General features: G+C 37.1%; 1 protein-coding gene across 2 annotated transcripts in view; it reads right to left on the bottom strand.

Annotated features, from left to right (window-relative positions):
- Positions 1–19,449, bottom strand: part of Cxadr (CXADR Ig-like cell adhesion molecule) — a 60,943-nt gene that overhangs the window by 28,971 nt on the left and 12,523 nt on the right. For both annotated transcript variants that reach the window (XM_047563518.1, XM_047563516.1), the window contains exons 2-3: positions 6,217–6,383; positions 2,903–3,107 (exon numbers count right to left, since the gene is read on the bottom strand). In XM_047563518.1, the coding sequence (XP_047419474.1) occupies positions 2,903–3,107; positions 6,217–6,383 (372 nt within the window). The remainder of the gene's footprint in view (positions 1–2,902; positions 3,108–6,216; positions 6,384–19,449) is intronic.

Here is a 19,449-nt window from a genome sequence, read left to right as displayed (position 1 = left end):
AGACTTCTCAGAGCTTCAGGGGAAGGCATTAGTGATATGAGACCGCAATATTAACCTTTATCAATTACCTTTGTTATCATTACCTACTTCAGCTTCTTTACCATATGAATTTTTGGGGCATATGAAAAAGCAGGGCAGGCTCTGGCAATGGGGTTAAGTTACAGCAACATGTCACCCTTCACATTCAGTCAACTAAGTCATCTGGGCTCCTCGTCATACAGCATATAGGTTCAATGAATGAACCATTATCAACACCTGTGAATGCCATGGTGGCAACTCCTTCAGAATCAAAGGATTAATAGGCAGAGCCACCACCAGTGAACCAAGTGAAAGCTGCAATGGACTACCATTTAGCTGGGTCACTACAGGGCACTTCATTTGTCCACTCCTGAATTATCCAGGCAGAATTTCCCAAGCAAAGCTAATAGCTAAGCTTCCTTCCAATTCTTACTTTCTAAGGAAAACAATTCAGGTGATTTCTCCCAGCAGAGGTCATGACTCATCAGAAAACATGGAGGCAAGAGTTATGAGTCATTCCTCTCTGGTTGTGTGACAGCCTCATGAGATCACAGCATTAGTCATCCCTGCTATCCTTCAGCAATCACGTCCTTCTTTCTCCTCATATTCAACTTACCCTGATTAATTCAAAGCTTATTGACTAAAGCAGTCCTCCACAGAGCTAACGCAACAGTCAGTGCTTCCCACTTATCCATTCTGAGGAATCCAATGCTGATTCCATAACCAGGTATGATCTGCTTAGTATATCATAAATCAATTAAAAGTCCATAATCATCTTAATGCTGCCCAGAGAACAGTACTGAAAGAATGTGTAGTCAGGGTTATAATCTCAGATACCTCTGGACCTAGGATAAGAGTTCAGACCAACTAGTAAAGAAATATTCACCTGCTTACACATTTATTCTAAAAAACAACCAACCAACCAAAAAAAATAAATAAAAAGCAAGCAAACAAACAAACAAGATTACTTCACGCATACAGAATACAGACATAGAAAGCCACCATTTCCAGTGTTACCACAGTTCCTCCTTGGGTTCCTTGTTCAGGTTCATCTGCTTTCATACCACAGGAAACATTTTAACTAATGCCATTTAGTATAGAATCCTTTTCACCAGGACCCCCTTGGATGTCCACTCGATGAAGCTGCCAGCAAAAAATCCACCTTACCAACAAAGACAATCCCTGCACTGATACTTATTCTTTAGAAAAGAGTTGGTGTTCAACAACTCTTAAGAGTTTGGTGACCCCAAACACATTAACTACTCACTGCTCTATCTTACCCCTAACCAGATCTTTACAACAAAGGAATATGGTAAAATTTGACATGGACAGACATGCCCTGATTTTTTATTTCCTGCATATACTAAACAATTCAAGCAATCAGCATTTCCTACAAAAATGGATCTCCAAATGTCATCCAGAACAAGACCTAAGGTCACAGAACAGGAGGACTGACAGACTCAGAATAGAGAAATGAACAGCTGTGTTTTACTACATGGTAGCCATTGTACATTTTGTGTAAATAAAGTTTTAGAAGCTTATTTATGAGCTATAACCTTTCAGAGCTTCTCAATTTGAAGAGATTAAAAAGGCTTACTCAATGATCACAGAATTTAGAGTCTTTGACAGTTTACAAAGAAGCTTACACTCATCTCTTTAACTAACATGAACTCCAAGACATCCTAGCAACTGTCTAATTCCCCACCTGAAGGATGAAAGACACTGATGCTGGGAGTTCAAATAACTACCTGATGTTTAATGGCCCTACTCCAATTCAGTATTCCTGCTACCACATTGCATTATTCTACAATTATTCATCATAGTAACCTCATATATTCTTTGGATAATGAAGGTAAAAGCTTTAAAGCATTTATAAATAACTTTGAACCAAATGAGATCTGACAGATTTAATGATGATTAAAACTCTATGTTTCAAAATAGTTGGCTGAGGTATAAGGAAATGAGGAGGTTCTATTTAACTCTGAGGACCCGGTAAAAAATTTAGATCTCTTAACTCCTGGCTTAGGGTTTGTCTTAGTCTGTTCCCTATTGCTGCAACAAAATACTTGAGGCTGGATAATTTATAAAGAAAAGAGGTTTATGTAGCAAACATATTTCTGGAAATCCAAGAGTATGGCATCAGTATCTGCTTGACTTCTACAGAAGGCCTCATGGTAGACGGGAAATGGGTAACAGAGGAAAAAAGGTAGAGGGAAATGGAGCTGACCCATGTAAGAGCCGGCTCTCATGAGAACTAATCTACCACTATAGGAACTACACGGAGCCTCCATGACCTAATTAATTCTTAAAGGTCCACTCACCTCTCACATACTGTTATATTAGGAAATTAAGCCTGTGAGTTTTGATGGCGCTAACCATATTCAAACCATAGAAGAGTTCTATCTCCTGACCACAAGACACTTCCATTGATTGATTGGTTGATTGATTTGCAGTACTGATGATCAAAAGCAGGGTCTCTCATGTGCTAGGCAAGTGATCGGTCACTGAGCTACATCCCCAAACCCTTACTTTTAATCCTGAAGAATTTCACAAGTGGAGCACTTCTTGTTTTCCTTATCAAAAAAAATAAAACTAGGGTTGGGGAGATAGCTAAGCTGGAAGAGTGCTTGCCTCACAAGTGCAAGGCCCTGAGTTCGATCCCCAGTACTGCCAAAAAAATTTTTAAAAAAATAAAATAATAATAATAATAAAACTAAGCTTTATATTTTATGCTATTTGAAAACTACATCAGAAGTAGTTCAAATGTTTAAAATTATTACACTAAGAAACTAAGCTGTCTCACATAAATGCTGCTACTACAGTACTATGTATGACCACTGACGCTAAAATTAAGTAATCCATTAATACAAACAAGGTGACTTACCAAGAACTGTCAGCAGAAATTTCTTATTTGCAACACCAGGCGCTTTTTTCACTTTGCACTGATACGTGCCGATATCTGACAACTGTAAATTTGTGACATTTATTGAGGCATCACCAGATTTGAGATCACTACTTGTAAAATGTACTCGTCCTTTCAGATCTTGATAGTAGTTATCATATATTTTATCTCCAGAATATAAAATAATCTAAAAGAAAACAAAATAAAAGATTGGGACAAACACCGGCGTCATTGAAGGATCTCTGCATACACTATGACACTGTGGAATCCAAGAACAGAAAAAGAAGAAAAACACTGTATTATTACAAAAAGTAACCACCATCCAAACCACAGAATGATGGAATGGAAAGGGATCAATGGGATCCTTGAGTATAGTCCCATGCTCCCATTTTAAATGGAGGAAAAGAGGTACACATGATTATGTAACATACCCCTATGCAAGCAAGAGATACAGGGAAACTGGACAAGGGTGAAGATTTGTTCATTCCTGCACACTCTATTTTTCCATTGCCTCAAAGGCTGCAGTACATCAGCTAAGGGTACGAATCAAACACATACCACCCCTTCCCAAAAAGGTTTACCATAATTTACCTGTAGAATCTAACAAAAAAGAAAATTTTTAAATCTTAATACTCAGTTGAAAGCACTTGAGGGTTCTAGACTCGAATATACAAAAATCATAAAATAGGGCTAAGATAAGTGGACCCAGGTTAACAAGACCTGGCAATGAATCTTCTGTGATTAAATCAAAGACCAATTCCTATTACATTGGGTTTTCTGAGCAATGCACTGTTACAGGTTTTAATGGGAATCATCAAAGGCTAGATTTAGAAAGAAAATAAAATCTGTGTTGAATTTGGTTTAGAAGAAAACTGTGGCAATCATCTTGAATAATCTTCTAAAACTAGTTTAAAACTTGTTAATTTTTCACATTATCACAAGAAGGGACTAATGAATTCCTTCTTCTGGTCATGTGAGACTCAAGGGCCAGAAAGCAGTGACTGCCAAATTCAAATAGTAATCAAGACAACAAGTACATAACCCTGCAAATAATTTTTTTTTAATCTGAGATGCTAATTATAGGCAGTATAATCAGAATAAATGCCATTAAAAATATCTTTTCCAAGTTTATTCTGTAGGAACGTCTTGAATGGAAAGATTTGGATTCTTTTCTGTATTTTCACCTCCCCTACCTCACTGATCCCACCGCCAGTCCCCTCAAGATCTTTTATTTATATACCAAGTGTCTGCAACTAGGATGCACTCAAACCAGTTTGCTACGTAAATATAAAAATCAGGTGGATGGTCCCCAGCTGACTTACACTGCAAACACACACCATTACATTATTTGTTCCACTCTTGCCACACCCAGTTGTCAGCAGCAACACCGAGAATCCCACCAATGGACTGCTCTAGCATCCTTTGTATTAAACTATTGGCTCATTTGCTGGGAAAGGCCATCAAGTTCAATCTCTTCTACTTTCAGTAGCTCATTTTGCTACACACACACTTTAGTAGTCTTTGAAGAAGGGCCTGGCAAACAAGATATGTCCCAGATGGTAGTTATTTTATAAACTACCTTAGTATTTTCCCATGAAAGGCTTATAAAATGAGGAATTCATATTTACTGGGCAATTTTACATGTCTTCAGACAGCATTGTCCACATGTCACATTAGCCTAAGAAGAGCAGTGGTTCACAACACACCAGCTTTTACATGGTAACACAGCTAAGATGTAAGCCAGATCTGTTTGATGTGGCATACTGTACAACTGATGTTTCTGTATCACTTACGAGCCCACAAAATGCCTGTGCATACAGTTATCTGTAAACAACCTAGAAATGGTAGGTATATTTGTCCCTATTGTACATATGAAGAAACAGAGGTCTATGTAACATGGGAGGCAGGAAAAGACAATGCAAAAGATTTTTTTTTTTAAAAAAGTGCAGGTTTGAGAACAGAAAACTAGATTAAAATCTCTACTGCATATGTGGTCACTATTCTGTGTATGTCTCTTCAAATCTCTGGCCCTTTTTCCTCTTTTTTTGTATGTACAATAATTGTCACTATAGGGCTGGGTATATAGTTGCATGGCAGAGCTCACGCATGAGGCCCTGGGTTCAAACCCCAGCACCACAAAAAAAAGATAAAAAAAAGAAAAAAAAACTTTGCAGGGTGTGTTTTAAGGCTTAAATAAAATACAGTCACAAACTGCAAGTGCATATATACAAAAGTTGAATCATCAGATTATTTCACTGTCATCTTAAGTTTCTTAGAACGTATTCTTGACAAGCAGCAATGAAGGCCTATAGAAAGTATATCAAGCACTGTCTTGCACATGGCACTGCTAACTGAAGTGACTACATAGGAGTAAGGATGGAAGTGTCTCCAGTCTGGTCCTCCAAATTCTCATCCTTAATCAGCTTAAATAAACTGAAATAGGGGTTCAGTTAACATTATACCTGAAATTCTATTAAGCGTCCTCTCCTGTAGTCTCTCCCTAATCCTTCCACTTTTTTTTTTGGTCTGATTTTACTGTGTTTTAGGTTGAGGCTAGGGTTTTGGTTTTTGTTTTTAATTTTTTGTTGTTGTTGTTGTAGATGGAATGATACCTTTATTTTATTTATTTTCATGTGGTGCTGAGGCTCAAACCCAGAGTCTCACACATGCTAGACAAGCAGTCTACCACTGAGCCCCAGCCCCAGCCCATGGCTAGGTTTTTAACCCAGAAATGAACACTAAAGGCCAGGTGCTCACCTATCTCACAACTCCTGTGGACAGCAAGGCTGTGCCTGTCACTCGGCCAGGAAGACTCGGGTCTTCCTTCCATGAGGACACTCTAGGCTCAGGCGATGGAGTGCCTCTGAGTCTCTGCACGCACCTTGTCACAGGCTTCCCAGCTCTTGTATGTCTCAGACAGAAGCACCAAAGCCCACACTCTCCTGTCCTACGTGTCTACGCCATCAGAGCAGTGGTCTGCTTGCCCCAGGCACCTCTCCACGATGCCCTGCCTCAAACCCAGATCTCCAGAATTTTCACAAGCTCCTCTTCTTCTCTGAGGCCTTCTCTAAGAAATCTAGTCCCCTTCTGTAATCTTAGGTCACTTATTATCCATTCCACTCCACTGTAGGTATCTCAGTTTCCGCCAGTGTGACTGCCTTCCTCACCTGTACCCAGCATGAGCAGTTAAGGGCTCTCTTCCCAGATGCCTACACCCCATCTATGTAATAAGTAGTGATGGACACAGGAGAGAGAGGCACGGATATCCACAGTGAATAAGCACATATCAGACTTACCACTTGATCCACCTTCTGATTATCGGGTGGTGATAGCAGCCATTCAATGTCCAGTGGTCCCTGGTCCTCTGGACTAAGGGTAAATTTGCAGGGCAAATATGCAGTTTCCCCTTTTGCTTTTTCAATTGTCTGTTCAGGAGTCGTGATACTCAAACTTCGGGTGAAATCTGTATAAAGAAACACACACAGAACTGAGCATCTGTGATGATTCTAACATATGTACGGTCTTACAGCCACTGAAGAGAGCACAGTGATGTGAGGGACACAGGACAGGGTTTGGGTCCAGAAGGATGAAGCTCAAATTCAGCAGTGCCTTCATAAAAATGGAATGACACTATTAATATTATCTGACACCATACAATTCCTTGTAAGAGCACTGTGGACTTTGCAGCATCATATAAAAATTAAAGTTTCTACTACCAGAGGGTCTCTACATATTAGCAGATGTTTAAAAATGTATTTAGTCAGAGTATCTAAAAGGTCAGTTATGTCATACAAATTCAAGAGTACATTAATTCATGTTTGCCAAACTTCCATGAACACACTGAGAACTCACTGTTCATGGGGCACATGATGATAAATTTTGACACATTTTCTGCCTTCTTTAATTCTAATATTTTATTAAACTTGATTCTCCAGTTTCTATTAAATGCTTAAATACTTGTAAGCAATAAATTCCAATGAGGACAATTCAAAATGAAACGAAACACTTGATTTATATACTGTTATGCACTGCATAACTATTTTAGTCAAAGGTGGACTGCATATCTGACAGTAGGGTCATAAGACTGTAATGTTGTGGGAAAATTCCCACTATCTATAGTATTTTTACTGTACTTTTTCTGTGTTTAGACACACAAACACCATTGTGTTATAACTGCCTACAGTACTCAGCACAGCACCATGCTATACAGGTTTATAGCCCAGGAACAGTGGGCACAACATATAGCATGGGTGTACAGTGGACTGCACCATCCAAATTTGTGTTTCTACACTCTTCACACAATGACATAATGGACTAAAGATACATTTTCTCACAATGTGCCTCCATCATTAAATGACCCATGACTGCATGTTTTTTTTTAATTTACCAAATAACTGACTTCAGTATTAACTTTAAGACATTTCTTATTTACCAATTATATTTAAAAAGACATCTTAAAATCCCAAACTTATTCTGAAATTCATATTCCACAAAAATTCCATTTACATCCTAACTGAAGAGAAAAATCAATGCTAGATGGCAATGTCTGAAAAAGATATAAAATAAGATACCCTGAGCTATACACGAAAATTACCATAAACATTCTTCCAGTAGGGTTTGTTAAAGAGAGGTCTTAAACAGCCTGCAGTGGGGCAAGATCTCACAGTCTCCTCCTTGCTAATAGCTTATTATATATATATAAATTATTATATAAACTATATCATAGTTTATTACATATGTACTACATTTATTATAAATACTATATATAATAAACTATTATATATAATAGTTTATTACTATATTACTAGTATATCTTAGATGCATAAAGTGTAGAAATAAACTATAAGCGAAATCACTCTATTTCTTAATCATAAGAGAAAATCAGTTCCATAAATTCAGTTCTGTTTTACAAAAGGAAAGTAATTCAATTCATATCAATTTGCACATAAAAATAGGTGTGCTCAGTATTTGTCTTCAAACAAGATCAAACATTTGAAAGAGCCATCAATTTGATCTGAAATACAAATTTAGTCTACAAATGAAATCATATATAATTTGTATTTTTTACTCCTTACAATATAAAAGTGTGCACAGCACAAACTGTCACATCTGTGGTTCCTTGTGATAACCTAACATTTCCTTAAGTATAAACACAAGCATCTAATGTGTGCAGATCCCTAAGTTTCACCGTTTTCTGTTAAGAGGCAGCTCTACCACTTGGGTCACCTTGTTGCCTGACACTGACGCTCAGGGCTAGGCGATGACCTGGGAGAGACCCTAAGAGCTAAGCTTGTGGTATGGTTCCCTGCCTCTTCCCTGTCCCCCTGCTCCCACTCATAAAAATAAACATATCTGCTGAGCATGATGGTGCACTCCTATAATCCTGGTGACTTAGGAGGTTGATGCAGGAGTATTGGCTACTTCCAGCTCAGTGTGGGCAACTTAGTGAGGCCCTAAGCAACTTACCGAGACCCTGTCACAAAAAGTGAAAAGCACTGGGGATATAGCTCAATTTCTAATACAAAAAAAAAAAAAAAATTGGAGTCTGGTTTTGCTTTGGTCAATAGAATGTGGCCACAGTGCTGCTGTGCAGGTTGAGCCTTTAGCCCTCAAAAGCCCTTTCTGCTCATCTTCCCCTCCTTGGATCACTGCCACAGGGAAAGAACTGCAGTGTCTGACCAATAGCTTCCCCTCCTCAAAATGTCCATCCTAGAACACGCAGACCCTGTATAAGCCAGAACTTCAATTCCAGCCTAGCCTAGTCTGGCATTGTCAAGATTATGAATACATGACTTTTGTGAAAAGCCTCTTAAGATGGGATTGGTTTGGTATATAGCAAAGATTGATGGTACACCATCTGAATCCACCAGTTCAGACCAAATCAACTATCAAAAGTCCAAATTACTCCGTCTTCTCTTTGTGTCCACATATCTTATTTAAAATTACATTACTTCATACTTCTGAGTACAATCACAAATGTTCCTGAATAAATATTTAAACCTCTGAATAAATACGTTTTGTCATTTCTAATAAACTTACTTCATTCCTACCATATTCACTAGATATCTGTCACCTTTCCACCTGACAAGGACTTTGTCCTTCCTTCTCTGAGGGTTCATTTACAACATCTGGGTCACCTATTTGGCAATTAGCATATGGTACCTTGGATTGTCCTCCCCCTGCCCCCGGTTTATCAATTTTATGGTGAAGTTGACTGATAGCACCCAATATCTCCTAGATATTGATGAGCTTATCTTCTTCCCATGCTACTTTGTCTTCTTAGGAACTTTTGAAGTGCATTTCCTGGCTTGCCATTAAATAATTAGCTCTATTAAGACTGGGAGAAATCATGGATACATCTACCTCTTGAGGTAGTTCCCTGCACATAGCAGAAAATAACTGGTGATTAAATTATAAGTTTCATCAATTTTAAAAAGTTTTTTGAAAACGCATTAATATGCCATAAGAAATTCCTGCTACTTCAAGTGCTTTTTATAGTTACTAGAATTTATTGTCTCATTTAATTTGTCTAGTATTAATATTGCTTGTATCAAGTAAGATAAGAATACCCTAAGTACATTGCAGAATAAAAATTTCCTTTCAAAATGAATCAAGACAGTCTAAAAATATAAAGGAAAAAATCATATAAGTGAGAATTCAAAATTACTATAAATAACAAAGCTTCATGGTCACATATGTTTTTGGAGTTTTCATTTTGTAGAAATCAAATAAAAATTTAAATGACGTTGATTAGACATCTTTTTTTTTATAGGTCAAAGGACATAAAGATTTTATTATAAAATGTCACTTAACACAAAACTGGTCTTCTCCTTTCAGCTAAACTTACATAAAAGTTAAGTTTACTTTGGGTAAGTTTCAGTTAAACTTATACAAAATTATATATAATGCTGCATAGACAGTGAACTACATGTGACAGTTTGTCTCAAACACACCTGATATTGCTGTCCAAATCTGTAACACAAAATGTTCATATTTTATAAGTACCATTTACCAATAAGGTCACAAAGGAAATCTGGGGTCCTGGGTAGTAATGGTCCAAAGAGGAAGATGAGAGATTCACAGCCAGGTCTGTCTGAGTCTGTGTTCTTTCCAGTGTTCTTTGATGTCCCATTTATTCAAAAGTGTGTGTGTGTGTGTGTGTGTGTGTGTGTGTAACAAGATAATGCAGGTAGAGTTGCTGTAAATACAGAAAATGTTCCAAAATAATTCTCTAATTGACAACAAACAATGTGAAAATGGGCTCAAATATTAACAAGATTTAAGTTAAGGAGAACATCCTGACTACCCTAACTATGGCATTAGAAACAATAATTGAAAAAAATAAATGCTGAATCTCACCTAAATGATTAGACATCTAAATGTGTAAGAGTTCAAAGGCTAATTCATGCTCTCAGTGGTTAACAATACACAAACTCATCAGAAAAAAATGCAACTTAGTTTCATATTATCTTTCATTCTTTCTTGTTTGATATAGAAAAAATACTTAAATTTTATAAAACCACCTTTAAAAAAGTATTATATGTGTGTGTTAATTTCCCATTGCTGTGACAAAATACCTGAGATAAAACACTTAAAAGGAGGATAGATTTATTCTCACAGTTTCCATGGTCCCTCTGGGCCCTCAGTGTGGCAGAACATCATTGTAAGGAACAGATGGTAGAGCAAAGCTCGACTTCATGGTGGTCAAAAAGTCAAAAAGAGGAAGGAGTTAAGGTCACAACACACCTTCAAGGGCACGCCTCCCAATGACATAACTTCCTTCCACTAGGCTATACCTCCTAATGTTTCTACCACCTCCCAAAAGCAACAGAGTCTAGCCAAAAAGCTTTTAACATGTGAAACTTTAACATGTGAAACAGATCCAAACTATAATAGTATATGGATACAAACTTGTAAAGATATAGTCTAAACTGATAACAAATTATTTTTGAGAGCTGAGGTTTTGAGAAAGGTAAATGCCCATTTCTACTTTTTTTGGAAATTTTATTTATATACAGATGACCCTCCATCTGTGGGCTTTGCATTCACAGATTTGACTAATCTTGAATTGAGGTTTTTTTTTAATTACACCTGTACTGAATATGTACAGACTTTTTCTTGTCCTTATTACCTACACAGTTTAAAAACTATTTACATAGCATTCGCACACGTATTATTATTATAAGTAATCCAGAGATGATTAAATGTCTACCAGAGGATATGCTTCAGTTACACGGAAATACTGTGCCATTTATATAAGAAACATGAGCATGTTTGAAAATCTGTGAGAGGGACCAATCCCCCACAGATACCGAGAGAGAACTATACTGCTTGAGAAATTGTAAACAGATTTTTAAATGATTTTCAGTGTTTTTTTTTTTTTTTAATGTTTAAAACGTTCTACTGTTCTTCACTGTGTTGAACTAAAAATGAATTGAAATCTCAAGATTGTGCAAAACAGTTGGGTTTCCTAGCAACAATGAAAGGTCTCTTTCCACAGACACATAGTTTTTCCGACGTATGCAACAGTGACTAGTAATATGAGACAAAGGGCAGACACTTGGTCTCATGTAGTGTCCTGGGGCTTCTTTCCTAATACTGCCCAATTTTATTTATGCAGCAAATTGAGTGACAACTTAATTTGCAAACCATTTTCAGGTTCAAACCTGATTCAAAAAACGAAATCAATTAAGAAATCTTATGTTACTCAAACTCACAGAGTGTGATGAAATATGCAGCACATTCATAAGCCGCATGTATTTGTAGAGTCCAGTTAATAAGCGGTTCATGCTGGAGTATATAAACAAAATGAACCACATCTCATATTGGCAGTGATTGAAATAACATCTCCCAGTTTTCTGTTTGCTTTTTCAATCTTCAATTACCAAATCATTTGGATTGTCAGAGCTTCTCTGCTGTCCAGTCTGACTTCTTTCTGAGCATCAAAGTGACATGAGTTCATCAAAGACTATTTTTCAGCCCTTGATGTCACCTCCTACTAAGACCATAGAAGCTCATTTTCTAAAATAAGAATGGAGCATAACCCTGGACAATGGGAGGACCCAGTCCTCTGGAAGGGAGTCAGTATTCTAAACGAACAACAAGCCTTGATTCCTTTAACCTGATTTTCCAAGTTTAAGTTACTTGCGAACCTAATTGATTTAAGAGATCTTTTTCTTCCAGCAACCTCAAAATCATAGGAAGTTCGACAATCTTAAAATTATGGAATATTAGAAAGTGCTCAGGAAATGTTATGGTTGCTTTTTAAAAAGAAACCTCTTTGTGAGAAATCTTCTGTGAGAATTTTTAAGTGTTTTGAGTGCAGAAAGCCTTGAAGAAAAGTAAAGAGAAAGACAAAATGAACCTATGAAGGAAAACCAAGAATCTGACTCTGTTAAACACTTTTAGTTAGAAAATCACCATCTGGCAAAATCACACTAATAACTGCTTCAGGCAAGATACTGAAAATTAGTGCAACAAGAGGATGAAAAACAGGATGCTTTACATGGTGTCAAAAAAATTTTCTCACAAAATATTTATCAACAGTAGAACAAGACAGACATTACCCTATACACAGGTATAATTACACTACTGGTGTGACTCAGCACCATGTAAAGCCACAGGAATGAGAAGTTATGCTCCATTTGTGTACAATGTGTCAAAACACATTTTACTGTTATGTACGACTAATTAGAACAAATTAAAATATATTTATCAATTACAGAAAGAAAAGGAATAACTTCACAATGTGAAATTCATGTAAGCACCTCTTTAACCAAATGATCAAAGTTGCCTTCAGAACAAATAAACATCGTGTGCCTCCCGATTCAAAAGATATGATATTACTTTCATGGCAATGCACACCAAACAAAAAATGAAAAATCTAGACATGAAGACATGGAAGAATCTTAAATGCATGTTACTAAGTGAAAGAAACCAATCAGAAAAGCCTACATTCTGTTCAACCGCAATAGTACAACATTCTAGAAAAGGCAAAACTTGGACAGTAAAAAGACCACTGGTTGACAGATTAGAGAGGAGGAGGGGATGAAAGGTAGAGCAGGTGATTTTTAAGGCAGCAAAACCCTTCTATATGATAATGTAACAATGGCTACATGTCATTATGGATTGGTCCAAATCTACAGAACCAGAAAGAAGAGTGAACCTTAGCATAAACTAGGTGCCATGGGTGATAATGATGTGTTGATAAAGATTGATCAGTTCTAACAAATGTACCCTTTGGCTAGTCGGGGAGACTGGGTGTGGAAGTGGGCAGGGGTTACAGTAGAACACCCTGTACTTTCTACACAATTTTGCTGTAAACCTAAAACTGCTCTAAAATTTTTATATTAAAAAAGACAATGAGGGAATATGTAACCACATTCATAATTGAAGAAATATAAATTGGAACAATGTAAAAATTTATTCCTCATATAAAACTCAGTGTTTAAAAAATTTTGAGTAAGTCAGGCATGATGGCATTGACCTATAATCCCACCTACTTGGAAGATTAAAGCAGAAAGTAAGATCCTGTCTCAAAATAATAAAATGAAAAGGGCTGAGATTTAGCCCAGTGGCAGAGCACTTGGCTAGCATGCACAAGGCAAAATCATAAAAATAATGATGGTGATGGTGATGATGGTGATGATGATGATGAAAGCCAACCTTGGCAACTGTGTTGGAAACAGGGAACATGAAAACTCAATCAGTACAGCCTACTATCAACAGAAGGTACTGCTAGCACAACTTAGCAATTGTGGGATGAACTCTACGGTGCAGGGCTCACATGTGCAAGGACATCATTCACCAACACACTCATTCCCTGATGTATTCTGAAACAAGAAAACATCTCAAAACAACCGAAATGCTAAATAACAGACAGAAAAGTCAGGGTTAAAATAATCTGAGCTCATCTATCTCCCTGTGACAAAAACCTAGGGTAACGGTATCAGGTAGAACCATTCTCCTCCTGCAAAAAATTTGGCTTTTGGCTTTTTAGTCATACAATTTACTTTCCTCCATATTAATGGAAGTAAGACAAAACATTGCCACTTATGATTTACTTCCATTCACCTGACAGCAAGACGAATCATCTAATTAAATTACGTCTTCCAAAAAGAACATTACCTTAAACATATAATAATGTGTGGTAAACATACTAATATAATAAAAGTAAGAGGACTGTGCTATGGACTGAATGCCCCCTTAAAATTTGTAATTGGAAGCTCCAAACCCCTACATGACTGCATTAGAGATACGGCCTTTCACAGGAGGACTGCATGTTAGAGATCTGAGCAATTTAGTGAGACCCTGTCTCAAAATAAAAAATGAAGAAAGGGCAGGGGTATAGCTCAATGTTAAAGCATTTCTGGGTTCAATCCCCAGTACCACCAAAAATTAAAATTTAAAAAAAAAAAAAGGTGGCTTTCAAGGTGATTAAGGTTAAATTAAGTTATAATGGTGGAGCTTTGAATTGACAGTACTGGTGGAAAAGGAGACATCAGAGCTCTTTCTTCACCTGGAGAGAACCAAGATGAGAAGGCAGCTGTTTAAAAACAAGAAAGAAACCAAACTTGCTCGTATCTTGATCTTAGTCTTCCAGCCTCCAGTATTATAAAAATAAAGTTTTTGTTTAAGCCATCCAGGGTGCAGTATTTTGTTACAGTGGCTCAGACAGACTAATACACACTACCTAAAGTTCCTTGTAAGAGGCACACTGTTCAATAGGACAAAAACTCTGAAGAAGATTTAAACATATTGAAATTTACCAAACAATGGAAAAATGTGCTTATCAATCCACAGTCAAATCAATTCACAGCTAGTAAAGATGGCTGGGAGGGAATTCCTTACATGACTCTTCCAGGCAAGAAGTAAATAATAATAAAAATAATAATAATAAATTGACATTAAGGTACAGAGGCATATGAAAATTTAAATTTACTGCTTATCTGTAAGTAGGCGCTGTGCAAGGGGCCTTATATTTATTATTTCATTTAATCTTTTTTTATTTGTTATTTTTTAAAGATATACATGACAGTAGTGTGTATTGTGACATATTATATATACATGGAGTATAACTTCTTCTAATTAGGATCCATTCTTGTGGTTGTACATGATGTGGCATTTCATACTCCAACATAGGAAAGTCATGTCAGATTCATTCTACTGTCTTTCCTTTTCTCTTCCCCTCTTCCCTTCATTCCCTCCATCTAATCCAGTGAGCTTCTGCTCTCTACCCCCTACCTTCATTTAAACTTTACAAAATATATGAAATAGATATTAACGATGATACCAAGGAACTGTTTCTCATGTGAAATCTGGGTAAACATTGAATAACACCAGTTACTTACTCCAGACCCAGGAAAAAAGAGTAAGAGGGGGTAACAGATGATAAAAAAGCACTGGTATAAGAAAAAGGATTAATAAGGCAAGAAAATTCATTAGCAGAAAAAGAAAAAAACTGATAAGGCAAGAGTGATCTTTGTAGATCCCCTAAGAATCTAAAATGAGCAAAGCACAAAACACCAACAGTTTTGAAGATGGACTGGAAGACCTTTCATGGTGTAAGAAAATATGAGGTTAATTTCAGAATTCAACCCACACACTTGATTTGGGGGCAGAAGGAGCCAATGACATCAAGTTGCAGTGGGTTTGTTCCCCCAGAAAAACACTGAATCTGAAGCCCAATCTTGGTGATGAGACCCACCACCATCACCTGTGGCAATCAATCCCTGCATAAGATCATGAATACAAGAAACAGCTGCATTACCAATTGGTTTGCATCAACCTGGAAATAAAACTTACAGAAGCAGGTATCAACATTCACTTCCTTTCTGTGTAGCAAATATTATATCCTGTTAATTCTGCCGTCTTAATATATTCCAAATCCAACCATTTTTATCCACATGCAGCCCACTATCATCTCTCCCATGCCTCAACAGAGTCTGCTAATGGCTTCCCTGTATCCACTGCTTCTCATTCAAACCTATTCTCCATACTACCAAGAGTTCTCTATTTTTTTTATTTTTTAAAAAGAGATGTCATTGACATGTTTGCAAACTTCCAATGGCTCCACACTGCTTCAGCCACTTGAACTCTCCTCCAATGCCCTGTATGATCTGAAACCCTCCACCTTTGACTTCTTCCCACTCCCCACTTTCATAGAAGGCTACATTTCTCTCCCCACTGTGCATTCACACACTTTAAGATACCTCCTCTCTTCCATCCCATTTTTGAGGTCAACTCCTACCACCACATTCTCAGTTCAGTCTCGTTTCTTCAGAAAGCATTCCTTTGCCCATACATGACTAAGTGTTCCACGTACTCCTCAGGCCAATAATGCCACCATCACAAGAACTGATCTCACTGCTTTATTCTGTCCTTCCCAACCTTCACCTCTACTGACTATTTCACATCTGACTTTGAAGTCAGAGACCAAGATGGTCTTGGTGATCACTGTTTTCCTTTGGCACAGCAAAATTTCAAGTACTCAGCTAGAAGTCAATTAATATTTGCTGAAAGTTTTCTTTGTTCTATCTTAAGGAAACAAACAAAGGAATGTTTGGAAACATTTTCTGTGTTTTTACCTACCCAATCCTAGAGGGAAAAAAATCAGAGAAAGCATTAAGGGAGCAAAAACAACTAAGTCCATAGTTGTGGAACACCCATGGTGGTATATGCTCTTCCTTTTAGGTCTGAAAGGCCCATTTTTTCCTTGCTTCACCTTCTCTGGTCATTCACCAAAGTACATCTAACCTGTCATTTCCTCTCTGAAGTTTCCCTTGTCCCCAAAAGTAGTGTTAATTTCTTCCTCCTATGTATTATATTTCTCCATTACAGGTAATTGTTTCCATGTACCTCCCCTGAAGCACATATTTTTACTCATTTAATAAGGTCTTGGTGCTTCATATCTGGAGGGTTGTCCTAAGCCTCATTCAATGGGTCTGCGGACCAAGCAAGTGGAGGGAAGGAACTCAGAGCAAAGCGAAGGTGAAGCAAAGGAGCCATTTGAAAAAGGAATGGGGATGGGAGAGAGAACCATCAGACCTTGCAGGGAAAGCAAAGAAGTCAGTCATGAATATGGCTCAGAGGGAGATGAACAGCCTGGTCATTGCTGCCTGCTATACATGGAACCACAGACAGAATACTTACTATTTTTATAGATAGCTATTTTTAACAAGAGAAATGTGTTAAGAAAAACTTACATGCAGCTATTCTAAAAGCACAACTACAGTTGAAGAAAAACTGCTTGACTATCTTTCAACTATCTCTAAGGCAAAATGAAGCACAAAGAAAAAATTACACATTTATGCAAAAGAGCTAGTTATCCCCAAAATATTAACATAAGGGAAAAATTCGGGAAATAATAAGAGAACTTTCAATTCACATTCCAAAAGTCTTGCACATTTTTTTTTCCAAAAGGATGTTGGAATGACTTCAATGTCAAGTGTTATGAAAAACTTACTTACAAACTTAAGCTTTTTGAGACCTGTCAAAGCATGTTATCAGTGTCACTATTTTAGAGAGGACACATTCAGTAATATTGCTGAGTTCAGATCCCAGAATTCATCAACCTTAATATTAAAACTGTAATATTGAAAAATGATTCACCAGAGCTCAGTGAGGTGGCACATGCCTGTACCTCAGAGGCTATGGAGGCTGAGGCAGGAGGATTGTGAGTTCAAAGCCAGCTTCAGCAACTTTGTAAGGCCCTAAGAAATTCAGAGACTCTGTCTCTAAATAAAATACAAAAAAGGTCTGGGGATGTGCCTCAGGTCATGTGCCCTTGAGTTCAATCCTCAGTACCAAAAAGAAAAAAAGAAAGATAATTCACCAGAGCAATTTTAAGAAATGAATTAGAAAAACTGGGAGCTAGTATTTTTAAGGGACTGATAAGGACACGGACAATTTTATGTGTCTGACTACAAATACTATAAATGTCTAAGTTGCAAGTCACAGACATTCCAAACCTATGCAAAAAGGCACAGCAATGCTACTTCCTTTCCCCCTTCAACCACCTGTGCCAACCTGCTTCTTACAGGAAGTTGCTTTGAGATTAGATATTTGTGACAGTTACCACAATGGCAAATGCCCATTTTTATAAATAAAAAAGGAAAGATACTTTGAACTGTTAATATAATTAACTACACCAACTAGGCCTTTAAATATTTTTGAGAGAGATAAGAAAACAGGTAGATACAAAGTATGCCCTCTGCTGTCCAGGAGTTTTAGTGGTTTAATTCCTGTAGGTACAAAACTAATGCACTCAGAACTAAGAAAATTATAACTTAGTCTGATAAATTAATAAGAATGAGTGAAATGCCATAGGATGATTTTCACTTTTCTAGGTATTTTTTACAAATGTCAACTCCTGGCTCCCTACCCACAATGAGAATCAAAAAGCAAGTACCAAGTGAATCAGTTGAGACAGAAATGGGGAAGCCATCATCTCAACAAAAAATAGCCAAGCACTTTTTAAAATACCTTATACACATTTCTTTCCTTCTCATAATGACTCCATTAAAGAGATACTAGTATTATTCCCACTTTAGGGGGGAAGAAAGAGAGACACTGAGCTAATGGAGCAATATGACAAATGCAGGCAAATCTCAGCTGCATTCATCCCTGGTGCAAGAGTAAATCAGTGAACACCCTAGACACAGAGATTTCATTTCTGAAATCACTATAAAACATAATGAGTACCCCATTAGAAACTCCATTCCAATCACCATGGTGAGGAAGGTCTGGAATTTACACTAGTCCTCTTCTACACTAGAGTTCTAGGTAGCAATTTAGGTGAAGTTTGGGGTAATATTTCTTTTCTTTCTTTTTTTCTTAACAGAGAACTAAATATCAGACCAGAAATCTGTTGTCAAATCTATGATACACACACACACACACACAAAAGCTAAGTATCATTTTGGACAAGTTGCTTCTCTAGGGCTCAAACATAAATTAAGGTTGTTAAACTAAACTACATATTTCAGATATAATGATGTTCTAGTTCTAGACCATCAATCAGTCAACCAACAAGAAGCCTTTCTGATATGGTCTCTTCCCCTGCCCTCCACATATCTCAATGGCATTAGCAGCCCGGAGTCCACTTCCCCCCAAAATGCAGACATTGCTTAAACAATGGCATCCTGAATTATAGAAGTAGTCCAGTTCATTAAGAGCATGGGTTTCTAAGTCAGATCTGAGTTCAAACTCAAATTCACCTTATTAACTGCTCCACCACTGGCAATTTCTAGTCTCATTATGACTAGATGTTTTCCTCTTTAAAATGAATACCAACAGTAATAATGCCTATTTCAATATAGGGATTAAATAAAATAATTTATATAAAGCTCTTCGAATAGTTTCACCATAAGCTGGTATTCACTCTTCAGGAAACAATGGCTAGCAGACAATTAATTGGCTGGCATCTTAGAAGCTTGTCACTCCTACCATGATGCAAACTGTGTGTGTTGAGAGGTACTTTATTGATCTTTTTCACCCTTAACAGCTAGCAGTGCCTTCCACATAGAAAG

Source organism: Sciurus carolinensis, chromosome 9 (assembly GCF_902686445.1).
Source record: "Sciurus carolinensis chromosome 9, mSciCar1.2, whole genome shotgun sequence".
Taxonomy (NCBI): domain Eukaryota; kingdom Metazoa; phylum Chordata; class Mammalia; order Rodentia; family Sciuridae; genus Sciurus; species Sciurus carolinensis.
The sequence above is the reverse complement of the archived record's forward strand: the minus strand, read 5'-3'. Positions and strand labels throughout refer to the sequence as shown.